Below are 15,106 nucleotides of genomic sequence, written 5' to 3'. Positions count from 1 at the left end.
TTGAATATTTGTCACAGCCAAACTAAAGCATTGTAAACATTTCTGCTCTTCCCCAGAGAGCTGAGGAAGATACCGTCTGCATCAATGGTGACAGGGAAGCAGGAGGGAGAGCCCCTTCCCTGGCAGATCCTGCCGCAGGCAGGCTGGCTGACCCCTGGGCTCCTTGGGACGCCTCGGGGTTGGTTGGTTCCTGTCCCTTATGCCTCACCAGGCGGGACAGCTCGTCCCTCATGTGGGGTTGGCACCCAAGGCCAAGGCCACTTGGAGCAGGCGTGGGCTGTGAGGCAGTGGCCAAGCTGGGGGAGCCCTGCAGGCACTGACCTTGGAGTGTTGACTGCAGGGGAAATGAAGTCACTGCTGGGTGCTCGAGGCAGGACCTCTGCAAAATACTTCAGAGGTGACACTGCAGGAAACTTTGCTTTCATGAAGAAAGGTGTGTTTTCATAGCATAACAGAATTGTGGTAACTGTTAGTGAGGAGGATGCACACAAAGTGCTGCCACATCCAAGGCAGGACCTAGGCCACACTGGGAAGGACGGGAGTAGGAGAAACCATAATTGCCAGCAAAAATGGAACAGGGATGTGTCCTGGCCTGCAGCCCCTCTGTGCTCCTCACATGTCCTCAGTTCATCCCGCAGCGCTGGCCCCTGCAGCACATGTGGGATGGAAAATGGGATTTTCTTGCAAAGTAAAGCAAGAGGTGTCTCTGTCTTCTGGGTTTCTTCCACGATGCAAGTGAAATGGAAAGTGGGAAATATCTGGCTGGACTGCCTGGAAGAGGGAGAGGGAGCACAGGAAGGGGGCTGGGACAAGGGCTGGATTTAGGAACAGGGAGGGAGGGAGGGAAATGGAGAGAAAGGGCTGCCAGCAGCTGCTGGCACTGCAAGAGAACAGGAAAGAGAGAAGATAAGAGGAGAGGAAGGAGGGGCAAAGGCAGAGGGGAACAAGAGTGATGGGTGCTGTGGTGGGGAAGGGCCGTCTGAGACTCTCTAACGCTGTGCTTGGCACCTGATAATGTGTTTTTAAAAAGCTGGGATGCCAGGAACACTGTCTGACAGGTGATCTAATGCAATTCCTATGACTTCACCCTGTGCTATTTGTGCTTCTTCCGGCCAGCAAGTGATCAAACCTTTACTTGAATATCCCAGTGTCTAAACTAGTTTTGGGTTGCACATTTAGCAAATATATGTGGAAAACTCTGACAATGTTCTGTTGAGATTTTTTCAGGGTCCTTTCATCAATGATGCTAACCCTTTCCATGGAGCAAAAGCAGATGTGCTGTTAGAAGCTCCGGGCTCTGAAATAGTTTGTGCTCCTCACTACTGCAGAGAAACTTACAGTTCAGCCAAGCGTAATGTAAAACTGCATCTCATACTCAGGGAATAGACTGCTAAGGAGAGTGACTTTATCACTAGATCCCAGCCCTATAAACAACTGGACACATCTTGAATGATATTTATTTATATCAAAACATCTGTCTCTTTTCAGTCTAGTCTACTGTGCACAAAATGGTGGTGACTTGTTTGTGTAGTGCTTCATATCTCTAGTGATAAGCTTACTAAAATTAGAAGATATGGAATAACTTAGTTTTTAAACTGCTAACTACTGCTAGGTTGAAATTCACAAGCTTGTGAAGAACTAATTTCATGTCCTGATTTTAATCCTTGGTGGTATATTTCAATCCTAAAGACAAGTACTTTTCACCAAAAGAAAGTCTTGTTTGTGAATGGTGTTTTTACTGCAAAAGAATAGCTAGAGTGTTCTAGATATTAGTGTCCTGATTGCTACATGGAGCATCCTATTTTTATGCCTTATTGTACTGGGGATTGAATAGCAAGGTTTTGCTAGTGGGGGGGATTACCAGGGTGGCTTCTGCGAGGAGCTGCTAGGAACTTCTTCAATGTCTGACAAAGCCAGTTTCAGCTGGCTCCAACACAGACCTGCTGTTGGCCAAGGCCAAGCTCATCATCAATGATGCTGATAATGCCTCTGGGACAACAGATTTAGGAAGAGGAAAAAAACAACTGTGCAACTGCAGGCAGAGAGAGGACTGAGAATATGTGAGAGGAACAACTCTGCAGACACCCAGGTCACTGAAGAAGGAGGGGAAGGAGGTGCTCTAGACACAAGAGCAGAGATTCCCCTGCAGAATGTGATGAAGATCATGGTGAGACAGGCAATCCCCTTGCAGTCCATGGAGATCCACCTTGAAGTATCCACCTGCAGCCCATGGAAGACCCATGCTGGAGCAGTCTGTTCCTGAAGGACTGCACCCTGTGGAAGGGACCCCTGCTGGAACAGTTTGTAAAGATCTGCAGCCTGCAGGAAGGACTCGCATTGGAGAAGTTCACTATTTTTGTGTGTTTGGGGTGTCTCTTTTCCATTTTTTCTTGCAAGAAGCTCATACTCCAGGATATTACATAGAGGAAGGTTTTTCTCTAGATGCCATTGTCCCTAGACACTATATAGGAAGATAGCGAGTGATAGGTAACCCAGGTGTTCCTTGGGATTCATTGGAGACATCAGACACCTTTCCACTTGTTCCTATATAAAAGTTTCTCTGCCAGTCCTCCTATAGGCTGGATTATGTTGGACTAATAAGGCAATAAGGTATGATAAGGTTACGTTTAATTTTCTAGAGCACAGTAATCTCTAGTACTGTTTAGGATTCTAAACATTAGGTTACTAGTTTATTTTTGTGAAAAATAACAACTGTATTTTATATTGCTGAGTAGTGTCCTATCTTAAAACCATTGTATTTGCCCTCTGTTTGCTGTAGATCGATGATTCCATTCTCCACTACTTTGGAAGCCACATGAGAAGAGCAGTTTTATATGCACCTCCTGCCCACCGTGAGACCGACCGTCAGCTCTGTCAGCGCATCCTGGAAAAACACAGATATACAGTCACAGTCCTTGAAAACAGGAGACTAGTGGAAAACCCCAGGCATGAGGGCCCTTATCACAGTAAGACTAACTGGACTTAGTTAATTCATTTATTACTAAATGTGATCACTAAATACAGTATTTATTCAGCATTCTTCCACAAAGATAAAGCTTATAAAGTCCAATACAAGTAAGGATAGAAGCCAAATTCTAGCCCTTCTCAGTTGTGAAGCTAATTTTCCACAATTAGGTGATTCTTCCATTAGATATATCCTTCCTTAAAATAATGCAGCAGAGTAGTTTGTCATAGTCTTGACAACTAAATCACATCAGTTTGGTTTCTGATGACTTCTCATACCATCTTCATCAATATAACTGAGTGATTTTCAATAGTGCATTTTATAACAAAACACATACCTGTTACATTTAGTTCCTTTTCATTTTCTCTCTTAAAGAAAAGCTGTATCCACGAAAGTACTTTTTTCCTCTGGTAATACTTTGATTGTTCTGTAAGCTTGTTAAAGAACATGATACAGAAAAAGTACATTTTCCATTTGCTGCAGAATCTGGGGTGCATTACTGTTGGTTCTTAGTTTCTGTTGAAAGTTGATCCACAGTTAAAACAGGCTACTGAAGAAGCCTGGTCTCTTGCACAAGGGACTATGGCTTTGTTGTGTACAGTTACACTGTGCTTGATAAAGGAGCTTTGGGCACGAGTTTTATGTAAACTGACCATGTTTAAGAGCTCTTGGACACCTTAGATGTATGAACTGAAACTGTGTTCTCTGTTTGGTCTTCTGTTGCAAGTAAGTTTGGAAACTGGATGACTTTGAAAAAATACATAGGTCACCATTCTGTCAGATGGAAAATGGTGTGGTTGGATATTTCTCATGCTAAAGGGAGTGCTGTTTGCATCATTCGGGCTTTCAACATTTCTGGGGTTGCCAGAGAGCTCAGTTTTGCTTTGAGTTTAACCAAACCGAGTAGTTTCATAGATGAAAACTATAATTACTTAGCATGCTCGAGGCTGCCCAAAATTCCATCACTAATTTCAAGTTCCTTTAAGAAACTTTCTTGAAAATGAGGTTCATTCAGTTGTCTTTGGCAGGCTGTACCAAGAAATAGTGAATGGTCTTCACCTCATTCTTATTTGAGTCTGGTAACATAGGCACATTTTAGCCACTCCTTGCCTTGAGTAGTTTCCATCGCAGTGACAAGACACAGCATGTCTGCAGGTTTTGCTAATGTCAGATGGGCTGCAGAGAAAAGATGGCATCTCTGGGGATCATGTGCACCATCTCTGTGAAACACTTTTGTTTCAAATGGCTAAGGAAGTGGGTATGCCAAATTCAGTTGTGACCCATAAAATAAAAAGACTGTACTAGATTTTCTTACAATGATGAGTTCAGATTGAAGTTCTCCAATACAGGTTTTTGCACTGCAAACATTTTCCCCGCAGAAATCAGCTTAACTGTGGGTATTTGTATTTTACAGGCTAGAACCAGTATTTCCTGTAGTATTTTTCCAGTAATAAAAAAAATTAAAAACTGAAAAGATTTTAGGTATTTTTTAGGAACATCCTACAGCTTTCAGCAGATGCTGGATTACATAAAAAAGTCAAATGCTTGCCAATTTAAGGCAAAGAGTAAGACTATTAATTCCATTTCATGGCAACATAACTCTGCTTTTAACTATTCCCTGTTATGTAAGTGCCTAGCTTTAAAGTTACGTTTTAAAAACAAGAAGTAAGTAAAAGAGCATGTCTGCATACCAAACCAATGATCTTTTCTTGCAACTAAGCAAACTGCGTTCAAAGTTAATTTTTTTTGCCAATAGATGATGGGGTTTACTGTTCTGGATGGGATAGTACTTCTTATTTTGGAGAAGGGTATTTTGGCCTATGCTTTGGCATATTTTCCTAATAGGAGTGTAATAAGTTATTAAAAATATACTCCGTGAAGCCTCAGTTAAAAATATATAGGTAATGAACTGAGAAACATAGATTTTGAATGTTGTGAAAAATCTGTAAAAAGAATCATTCCTTCTTACTTGGTATTATTTAGCAGCTCTATCTGGTGCTTTATTTTTGTTCAGTCTGTCTTACTCATGTATCTTTCAAAGTACACTTAAATTTGAAAGGATTTTTTGTTTTGAATGGCTGAGGGCCAAGACTCTAGCTGAAGTCATATATGGAAAAAAATTCACCACAAAACATTCCTAACTTTTTTTGTGCTGGCCCGCTAAGAATTTTGGGACCAGTTCTGCTCCTGTTTGAAACCCAAATGTGACAGCTCTGCACACTGATCTTCCAGAAAGATCCTCCACACCTGGGCTGCAGTACTGTGTTGAGTTCATTGCTGCCAGAGAGAAACGGAGGAAATGGTTTTCTTCAGTGGAAATTTTTCACTTCTTACAGACCAGCCAAAACATTTTGAGTTTTGGTAACTGGAAAACAGTTGGCCAGAAAGGAAAAGTATACTTTTTTTTTTTAGTCATGGCAGAGTCTGTGGGTTATGGGATTACCATGAAAAATCCATACAGATGTGTTCTGCAGTAAAACATAAATTATTCAATCCCCTAATTTTTCACTGAAAAATAGCTTTGTCAGTAAATTCTCAAGCAGCTTTGCCTGAACAAAAAGTATTTGTGCTTTCACCATTCCTTAGCAATCAAATCCACATGGAGAGAAAAGTCCATGGACTGATGGTATCTGTCCCTGCTCTGAGCTTTTTGAGACTTACTTTCTCAGCAGCCCTAAATGAGCCAGTTTTGCTATAAGTTTAACATGTCTCTTAGTCTGCTGCTAGCATGGAGATAGAGAGGTGGTACTGTATTAGTAGCAGATGATGGGATAGTCAGATTATGCAGAGAACTGGGATTGCCACCTTGGGCAATCCATTTTAGCATGGTCAGTACCACCAGTAAGTATCTGTGGTAAGTCTGTTTTGAAGCAAGCAGTTCAAAAGAAGTTGCATAACAGCAGATGAGAAAGATATCAGGTTGTATTGGCCAGCACATCTACAAATGGTACAGCTGTTTTGTTTGCCACCTAGGCAGAAGAAGGTGTCATTGGTGTGTGGCTCCTTCCTTCCTTCTGTGTCCTTTTTTAAAATGTGAACCTCTGCTCATAGAGGCGTAGCCTCTGGGACACATTCTGCCTTTGCCGCAGCCTTGGAGGGTGTTGAAACCAGTGTCACAATCTCATGGAAAATAATAAAAGGATCAGAAGGAGTGAGAAAGCCCCACACCTCCAGGCTTTCTCCTGGGAGGTTTGCCATGCTGAGCTGTACAAACTACAGGGTTTCCTTCCCTCAGCCTGCGACAGAGCTGTGCTGCTCTATCAGAGAAGAGTGGGATTAGCCATCTGGCTTCAGAGCACTCTTAGATTCTCCCAGAGAGGCAAATACTGGAGAAGAACTTGCCAAATATTTTCCAATGTCTTCTGCCTTCTTTGTTCTTCCAGTCAGAGAAGCTCTCATCTCTGATACCACAGTAAAGATTAACAAGATCTGTGGGTCCCTTCGGCTCTGTGATGCCCTGACAACATTTTCACAACAAACATTTTTTAAAAGGAAGGTTTTATCTCAGAATTTTTTTCACTAAAATGCATTTCTGCCCTCCAAAAATAATGTTCCCTAGTTACTGTCTGCTGCCTGAACCTTTTATGAATTCCATACTTTGCCCAGATGATATCTTCAAAGAGAAATAAACTCCTTATATCTTTCATTCTGGAGCCATCAGTTTTTCTGTCCTTTGCTCAATGTGCCTGCCTCATTAGTCATTGGTAACCCTCCTTTAAAAGGCATTTCCTTAATTTCTCAATTCTTCACCTTTCCTAATAGTTAAGCAAATCTCAGCACACTGCAGACTCCAAAAAACATGTGCAGTTGTATGTTACAAATCCAACCAGCCAGTTTTAGTTCATGCAGCAATAGCATGCAAAGTTCTGTTGTTAGTGGTGCATCTTGGAATGGAAAAGATTCTGCATAACCTCAAATGATAGCCAGTTAGTTTGGCCATGGAATAAAACACATGTATTCAAGCTACTGGCAAACTGAGTGCAATGTAACATTATATGCTCCCTGCTGCCTTAGAACGTTAGTAATTTGATGGAAGTTTTTGCAATTGTATTGAGGGACTTTTAAAAAAGGAATCATAAACCATTTTCATAGTATTGATTTTACATGATAATTTCTTATTTTTAGAATACCAAGTTAAGTATTTAAACTTAACTATGGCTTCTGTTTGCAGTTTGAGTGATATCCATTGAAAATGAAATTTTAGCCATGCCATGAGAAAGATATCTACAGTACCTATATTGCTTTGGATTGGGTTTTTTTTGTGATTTATTGTTCCATAAAATAAGTATTGAACACAATTTAGCTGTGGTCGATATTTAGCTCTTCTGTCAATTCCCACTGAAATCAATACCAGTTTCATTTCCTGTTCATTCACCTGACATTGTTGAGTGGAAATAGTACACTATATATATCCTCAAATTTACATATATAGCAAAGAATATTAGTTCTGAAGTTTTTTTTTCACTTTTTTGGCTTTATAAATACACACTTAATGCTGTTCTATTTTCTGTCACGTTAAGAGCTTGCTGTGTTTAAGTACTTGGCCGTGTTAACTAAGCCCTCGTTCCAGCAACTAACTATGAGGACGATCTGGCTTTTTGCAGATGTGGGAGTGGTGCTTGGGTGGAGCTGCATCAGGAACAGGAAGGGATGAGTGAGACGACACCCATGGGAGCAAATCTGAGTGATCTTGGCCCTTCTTTTTGCGTGCTGGGCTCAAGAGATCTGTCTCTTATTTAAAGGAGCACTACTTACAGCAAGCAGTGAACAACTGTTCACTGATAAAGCAAACTGTATGTAGTCAGGCATAACTCATTTTGCTGTAAAATGGTGATTTGAGAATTGTGTTGTTAGGAAGGTATGGCCTCTGCTGCCTCCCTCCTTTGCTCTCTGTAGAGAGTTCTGTTGCTTCTTTGTACTCAGTGGTCACTCCCTGTAAAAGCAGCTGCTTGGGGAATGTCAGGGAGCAGGAGACTGCAGGAGCAGGCACGGGTGTTCATAGATGTGGAGTGATGCTAGCTGCAAAGTTTTCTGTCTCCCTCTGTGTGCTACATGACTGAAGAAGCAGTTGGGGACAGATGAAAGAAAACTCTCCTTTGATTCTTCCAAAAAGCAATTTTCCAAGTCAGCCTTTATTAATTTTTCATTTTGGTTTGTTGGGTATCCTTTGGAAAAATTACTTTTTAAAGAAAATCTACATTTTCCATGGGAAGACAGTGATTCTGTTCACTTTGATTCATAGTAGGAGTTAGAAGGCAGAGAAATGCTGCCACATCAGAGTTAGAGATGGAGGAACTTAGATAAAAACTGTGTGAGTCACAGTTAGAGCTAGGATGAAATGCATGATCTTTGCTGTATATCTTTATGTTACTCCTTTAGCATATTGTATCACCCCTAGTACTCCTCACTGTACATACTTTTGACCATAGGCTAAATAGCAGAAGTATCAGTCTAATTGCTGACATCTGGGCCAGCAGCAAGGTAGGAACTTGTAGAAATGCTACTTCGTAAGTGCAGCCAGTAATAGTTTCCTCAGGACTGCTAATTAGTGCAGAGAATAAACTACAGCCGTGGCTTTCGGAGGCCCTCAGGGCCATGTCTGGTGACTGTCAGACATTCACTTTTCATTTTCCAAGATACAGTATATCAGCAAAATAAGTGAAAATGAGAGAAGTTGGTAGATATAGGAGGACACAGTGATGCTCTTTCTTCAATGAGTGTGAAGGCTGGTATGTTTGAGTGAACAGAGGTACTTGTTAACATAAAATATTAACAAAGTCTGGTGCTAAGAAAAAAAGAATGATCTGTTCATCATGCCTATAGTAAACAGTACTACAACAACAACAAAGTTGTTATTAGGAAAACTGTTTTGGGGATAAGGCTAGTGAAGTAATCAAATGGATCCCCTGGAGCTGTGGAGCATTTGATCTTAGACATCCTGAAATATTAGATAAAGAGGTTTTATTGGGTGTAGTGAGTCCCCTTGTGGGGTAACAAGATGATCTCACAGATTTCTGGACGTCTATGACTAACTTTGAGCAATGAGGCAGACAAGAAACTGATTTTTAGAAAAACATGATTTCTAAAGCAAATGGAGCAATTTCAGGTATGAATCAGTGTGGTGACTGAGGGCTTGGAGGACGTGTCCTCCAAATACATATGTATCTTCAGTATGTAGTTGCATCTTCTTAAAATGCAAAATATTCTCAAAAAATCAAAATCTATGAGAATGCATTCCTGACAGGAGGGGGAAAAATGGAAGGGAGCACAAAATCAGTGGTTTTTAGATACTAGCCAGCTGAAGTTTGAGAAGGTAGAAAGCAAATAACATATTTTGAACTAGGGATGGTTTTCATGGGACAGTATGTAAAAATCAGTACTCATAGAACCAAATTTCTTTCCTTAGTGAGTGGTTTTCTATTGAGTTAGAAATACATTAACAGGAGTAGGTAACATTAGTTCTAACTTTCCTTTTTTTATTTTATTTTTAATTGCTCAGAATACAGTTAGGAGGAGCCCTTACTTGCTGTTTGTTACAGCCTCAGACAAGTTTCCATGAAATCCAACTAACTTTAGCAAACAATTATAAAGACTAAAGGCCTCAAGGAAAATTGCTTATGTGTTCTGTAAACATCTGGTTGCCATTTTCAATTACAAGGACCAACCCACTGAAGGAAGCAGTTTAGTTTTTTTGGAACAGAAGTGGGACACTGGGGTTTTTGTTCTTTTTCATGGTGGAGAGTAAAGGAAATGTCAGGAATAGAGAGGTCACTAGATGCTCAGCTTTTATAAATACAAAAGTCTCTGAGAAAATTAAAGTAAATTGGAATCAGGTTCTGAAAGTGTAAACAATCCTGTGGAGGTAAGGTTAAATAAGCAGAACTGGAGCTCTTAGCATGCCAGCAAAAGCACAAGATCATTCTATCATAAGTAAGTAATTTAAAATATTGTGCAAAATAATAATGCTGAGACTAGCCACAGAAGTATTTTGTGGGTTACCATACAAATACATGTGTATCTTCAAATCTAGCAGATGTAAATTCTCTTCCCAAAATCATTTTGGTTAACTGCTGGTACAAATATGTAACCAACAGTATACAAAACTGATTGACTTTGTAATGCAAAATATATGTCATGTGAGTCCTGAGCAAAGTTTTGACAAGTAAAAGAGAAGCATACTTTTTGTATGTTATTAAGCAAGGAGCTTCCTAAACAAGCTAAATAGGTAGAAATGTGGTCCTCAGAACACAGTGTGTTACAAGCATGTGACAAACAATGTTTGCTAAATTTGTTCTGCTTCCATAAAATTCAAGTTTGTTTAGTTTTAGGAAGAAAATGCATACCAGAAATATACACTGTCTTTCATGCCACAGGCATCATTTCAGTACAACACATCTTGGCTTCTGACATACAGAGATGAATGCTGCTCTCTAATCTGATGCTGTGGTTTCTTGTTAGAAAATCTAAATGCATCATATATTTTTCTGAACAATATGTATTCTTCTTCCTAATTATTAGCAGAACATAGTCATGCTTTCTAGAAGAAGAGCACACAAACAATTTCTTTGTAGCACTAAAATAAACCCTCTGTAAGATTGTGCTAAATCTCCTGTTTCAAATGCACTCTTTTCCCTGAGAAAGAGAAATTCTTTATTTGTTCATAACAAAGTATAAGGACACAGAGGTCTGTAAGGTAAAATCAAAATATTGCATTTAGTCATAAATTTACCCAATGTATCATTCTTTGAATGTTCTTTTTAGTCTTATAAACAGAACATACAGTCCAGTGGAGAGTCGTATTTATGGGCCTGACCTAGAAATTCCAACAATTAAAATACTATGCACTGATTGCACAGTGAGCTAAAATTAAAACCTTACTGGAATAAATTATGTCATGCTAATAGAATCTGAAAAACACTAGTGTCCAGGCAGATCCACATGCTGGCCAAAGGAAAGCAGCAATGTGCAATTCCACTGAAATTAAATAAATACAAGGGATTTGGGTGTCGGTGTGCAAGCTTTATAATATGCAAATTATAACAAAAGTAACGCGCAAATCCTGTAAAAGAATTTGAGATAATGTTTCATAACTGTAGCCTGTGGGATAAGAAGGTAACCACATATAATTGCTTTTTCAAGTATTTTAAAAATGCTTCACTTTAGAAATGAATCCTGGCTCTGATAGGGTTCAAGCAGAGACTCTAGTTTATGAATACATATGTCTGTTCCTAAATGTCAGATAATTGTCTGCTAAAATAGGTGATGGGAGAATGACAGTAAGTTGAGCCAGAAGGCTGTCACAGTCCTGCCAGAGCACTCTCTCTAAGGGATTGTTGGGTAGGATTGCCCAGTGTTTTGGCTGCTGGAAGCTGTGCACCCTTTTTGATGTGCTCACTGGCTCTGTGCCCTGGTCAGCTGTGAGAAGTGTGCTGCTGCTTTTCATCACTGTGCTCCCATTTTAGGTAGAGGCATTATATACCACTGAAACAAAAACATTTTTTTTCTTTACTTTAGCTACCATGACTTTTATTGGTTCAGGCAGCAAGAAGCTTATACGCTATGTGGGCCTTCATTGTAATTTGCAGCCAGCCCACGCCATTCCTAGGTTCAGATTCCAACTTTCTCCAGCTGCATCCACTTTCAGCTGACAGCTCTTTTGAATGCTGCATCCCAAAACCACCCCAGACATCAAAAGTGCAGTAGCCACCCACGAGTTAGAACATGTTTCTGAAAATTTCACACAACATATTGTTGTTATGCTGACTTATCTTACATCAAATAGGAATCTTTTTTTCATGAGGGGAGTGATTATTCTACCCTTCTGATGTTCATTGTACTCCATCAAAGTTGATTTTTCAATGTAATATTGAATATTCTTTTATTCAGCCCCTGAGTTTGTCCATTTGGAGGTAATCCTAGTTTGCACAGATGTCAAAAAGAATGGAAGCTTCTCTGACATATTTAGAGATTGGAACTATTTCTCAGTTTCAAGTTAGTCACAAGAGCTTTCAGATTTCTGGAAAAAATTATTTCATACAGAAAAATATTACTGAAAGTGACACCCACTCTTTGATTAGAAAGGAAAAAACCCACATGTCATTAATTTCTATCATTTTTGGCAGGCATATTTCCTTACAAAAAAATGTCCATTTTTCACAACAGAAGGTCAAAATATGGAGGGGATTTGGATTAAAAACTGACAAAGGAATAGGATTTGAGCAACCTTAATGGGTAGCAAGATTAAAGAAGTATAGTATTAACATATTTCCTCAATGGTGCCTCATATAAATAAAATATATTCAGACTCTGATAGAGGGAAGGACAGAAGAGCTTAGTGGTATGTGTTTTGGAAAGTTTGAACCAAATTGTTCAAGTCATAAAGTGTTTGTATAACAAGCTTATTGTTGTAATGACTTTGTTTCTGACATTTGTGGTAATGCTTTCCAAAATAAATATTTAGCTATAAAAAGGAGTTTGTTTTAATTTATAGCAACCACTAAAAGTGTGTATGTATATAGAATACACTGAGTTTTCTACTGTGTTGTTTAAATGCAAGATGAATCTAGCACAGCCACAGTTATTTTAGAGCTGACAGCTCCGTAGATCAGTTTATTGGGAAAGGACTATTAGTATAAAGTGGTAAAATTAGACAAGACCATTTTTGCTTGATTTGGAAGAAAACCACTGTTTGCTACAATTCATTATTTTTTTACAAGATATAAAATAGAAAACCTATCAGCATACTAAAGCACTGTTAAACAGGCTGATAAACAAAATAAGAACAAGATCTAGCTACTTTGGACCAAATCAAGAAGTAATTTTTTGTGTTTGGAGTTAGGCATTTAAATATTCCTTCCCCAGCTGGCTTTAGTAAGTCTCTCAAAAAACCTCGCTCACTCCAGTTTTCACAACCCCACTGAGGCCAGATGTCACTGGAACCTGTCTAGAAGTCAGTCTTCAACAAAAAATAATTGTGGTCATTTTTTGTAAAGAGTAGGCTGAAGACAAGGACTTTAAATACAGAGTCAGGCACATGTTAACCCTATTTTCACTTGAAATGTAATTATATGACTTTAGAAAAAGGTTGGAGGACTTTTGGAGAAAGCTCTAACAACAGAGAGAACGAAGTATTCCAGAAAGTGCTAGCACAGAAGGACTAGTTATGTTGCCCTCTGTGTGAAGTAGGAGAAGGCATCAGGTTTTTTACTTCTCTGTGCAGCTCCATGACACATCTGATTTACACCCCAGCCGTTACAGTACACATTTTTTGCAAATCTAATAATGTGAGGGTGCCTGTTGACCTTTAAAAGTGAGAGGTCTGATCCTAGGTCTCTTTAAAATGTTTGGAGGCATAATTTTAAGGTCTGCTTTAGAGTCCACGTTCCATGGATGCTCTACATGGTAGTCATAATGATATCCGTGTCACCAACTTTCACTACCCCATGGCGTGCCAGGTGAGTAGAGCTGAAAGGCAGAGTAGGGTGCTGCATAGAAAACAGTGTCTGTGGGTACAGTAGGAAGTCTCCATTACATTAGCCATGTCTTAATTATTGCATCACTATCTTCTGTGGTTTTGTCTAACTCATAAATAAAATGGATCAATTCCCTAGAGCTGAGGACAAGTGATGCAGTATGGCTCATGTCCACATATCTACGCTCTGGTCCTGTCACTGAGGGTGGCCTGCTTTTCCCTGAGTTTTAGGAACTGTCACTGCCCTAGGCTGTCTCCTGGGGCATTGCATGGCCACCCAGGAGAAGAAAACAAACACAGCAGATGATTACAGACGAGTAGTTGACCCTTTGTCCTGACACTGTTTCGTTTAGCCATTGCCTTTATTCCCAAGCTTCTCTTTTTCAGTATTCTGATTGTTTCCTGTTTCTTGGGTATTATGGATTCTGATACAATAATAAGGATTGGCACAGACTGCCTGCATGTTGTAATTGCAGTGACCAAGGACTGCCATTCGGACCTTAAAATATGTGTCTTTTTTTTTGCGTATGTGATCAAACATCATTCTTTTAACATTGTCATTTTTTACTGTAATTCATTGTAATTAGAATGAAACAAGACATTAAAACAAACCCATCTACTCCTTATCCTGACCTCCTCTATATCCATAGAAGGGTAGAGGCTGTTTTCTCAGCTCTAGGACAGTTTAAAATCAATGATGAATTCTCGTTAGTGCTGTCATTCAGAGGGTGGCTTAGCTCAGGTTCCTCATGTTCCGTTGCAAAGAGTGGGAGTGGTGGAAAGGTTGGAGTGAAACGCAGAATGGAAAGTATAACCAAGCTGGCAGTTTGGTTCCCTTGACCAGAACTCCTCCTCCCCAGGAACTACTTTCCAATTGAATCTTCTTTCCAGCCTCCTGCTCTTTTGTTGCATGCACCTTTCTAAAAGCCCAAACTCTTCCTTGTAAGTAGCAGAATCAGCAGGTTTGGCAATAGTCTAGTGGGAAAGTTGCCTCAGTACCTCTTGTTCTTGTTGTTAACTCCTATGTATACACTTATCCAAGTTAGGATGTGCTTCCAACCCCTCCTCAGGTCCACAAGGTGCTTTGGGGCTCTCGTTCACTCATCCTGATGGGCATTAGGACTGAGCATCCCCTGGGACATCTTGTGGAGACCAGGGCAGGGGCTTGAATCTCTGTGACAGTGTTACTGGGGTTGCCCCGCCCAGTGTTGTGCCTCTGTGTTCCTTAGTGTGTGTGCACGTGTGTGTGTGTGCATGTGCATAAGAGAAAAGAGTATTCTGAGGATAGATCTCCCTCCTGCAATGTCCCTGGGAGCAGCTGGAGCAGGATGCTCTTTGGATTCCTCCACCTGCTGTGGTTTCTCTGGGCTCCCTTGGGCAGGTCTGTAGATGAGTTTTTATCACAGAACTAGTGATCACAGCACTTTTGTTCAGCAACTAAGACATGGGTCTGAAAACTGTAATTCATGTTACACTCACACTAAAATAACAGAGCTTCAATTATAAATTTCCTTCCCCCCCCCCCTCCCTTGAAAAAATGACTGGACTTTTAGTAAATGTTTCTGTAATAGAATTTTTGAATCTTGGTGATTCTGCATCTATTGACTCTCATCATTTTATATTCCTGCATCCAGCCAAGAGGAGTTTTCCCTGTCCTCAATGTGTTCTTC

General features: G+C 40.0%; 1 protein-coding gene across 1 annotated transcript in view; it reads left to right on the top strand.

The window, feature by feature from the left end:
• CPED1 (cadherin like and PC-esterase domain containing 1) overlaps positions 1-15,106 on the top strand; it is a 147,610-nt gene that overhangs the window by 9,698 nt on the left and 122,806 nt on the right. The window contains exon 3 of the mRNA XM_027720851.2: positions 2,780-2,966. Coding sequence (XP_027576652.1) covers positions 2,780-2,966 — 187 coding nt within the window. The remainder of the gene's footprint in view (positions 1-2,779; positions 2,967-15,106) is intronic.

The sequence above is a fragment of the Pipra filicauda genome, unplaced genomic scaffold (assembly GCF_003945595.2).
Source record: "Pipra filicauda isolate LSUMZ 115617 unplaced genomic scaffold, ASM394559v2 scaffold113_size4260070_pilon, whole genome shotgun sequence".
NCBI lineage: Eukaryota > Metazoa > Chordata > Aves > Passeriformes > Pipridae > Pipra > Pipra filicauda.
This window is presented reverse-complemented; position numbering and strand designations above follow the sequence as displayed.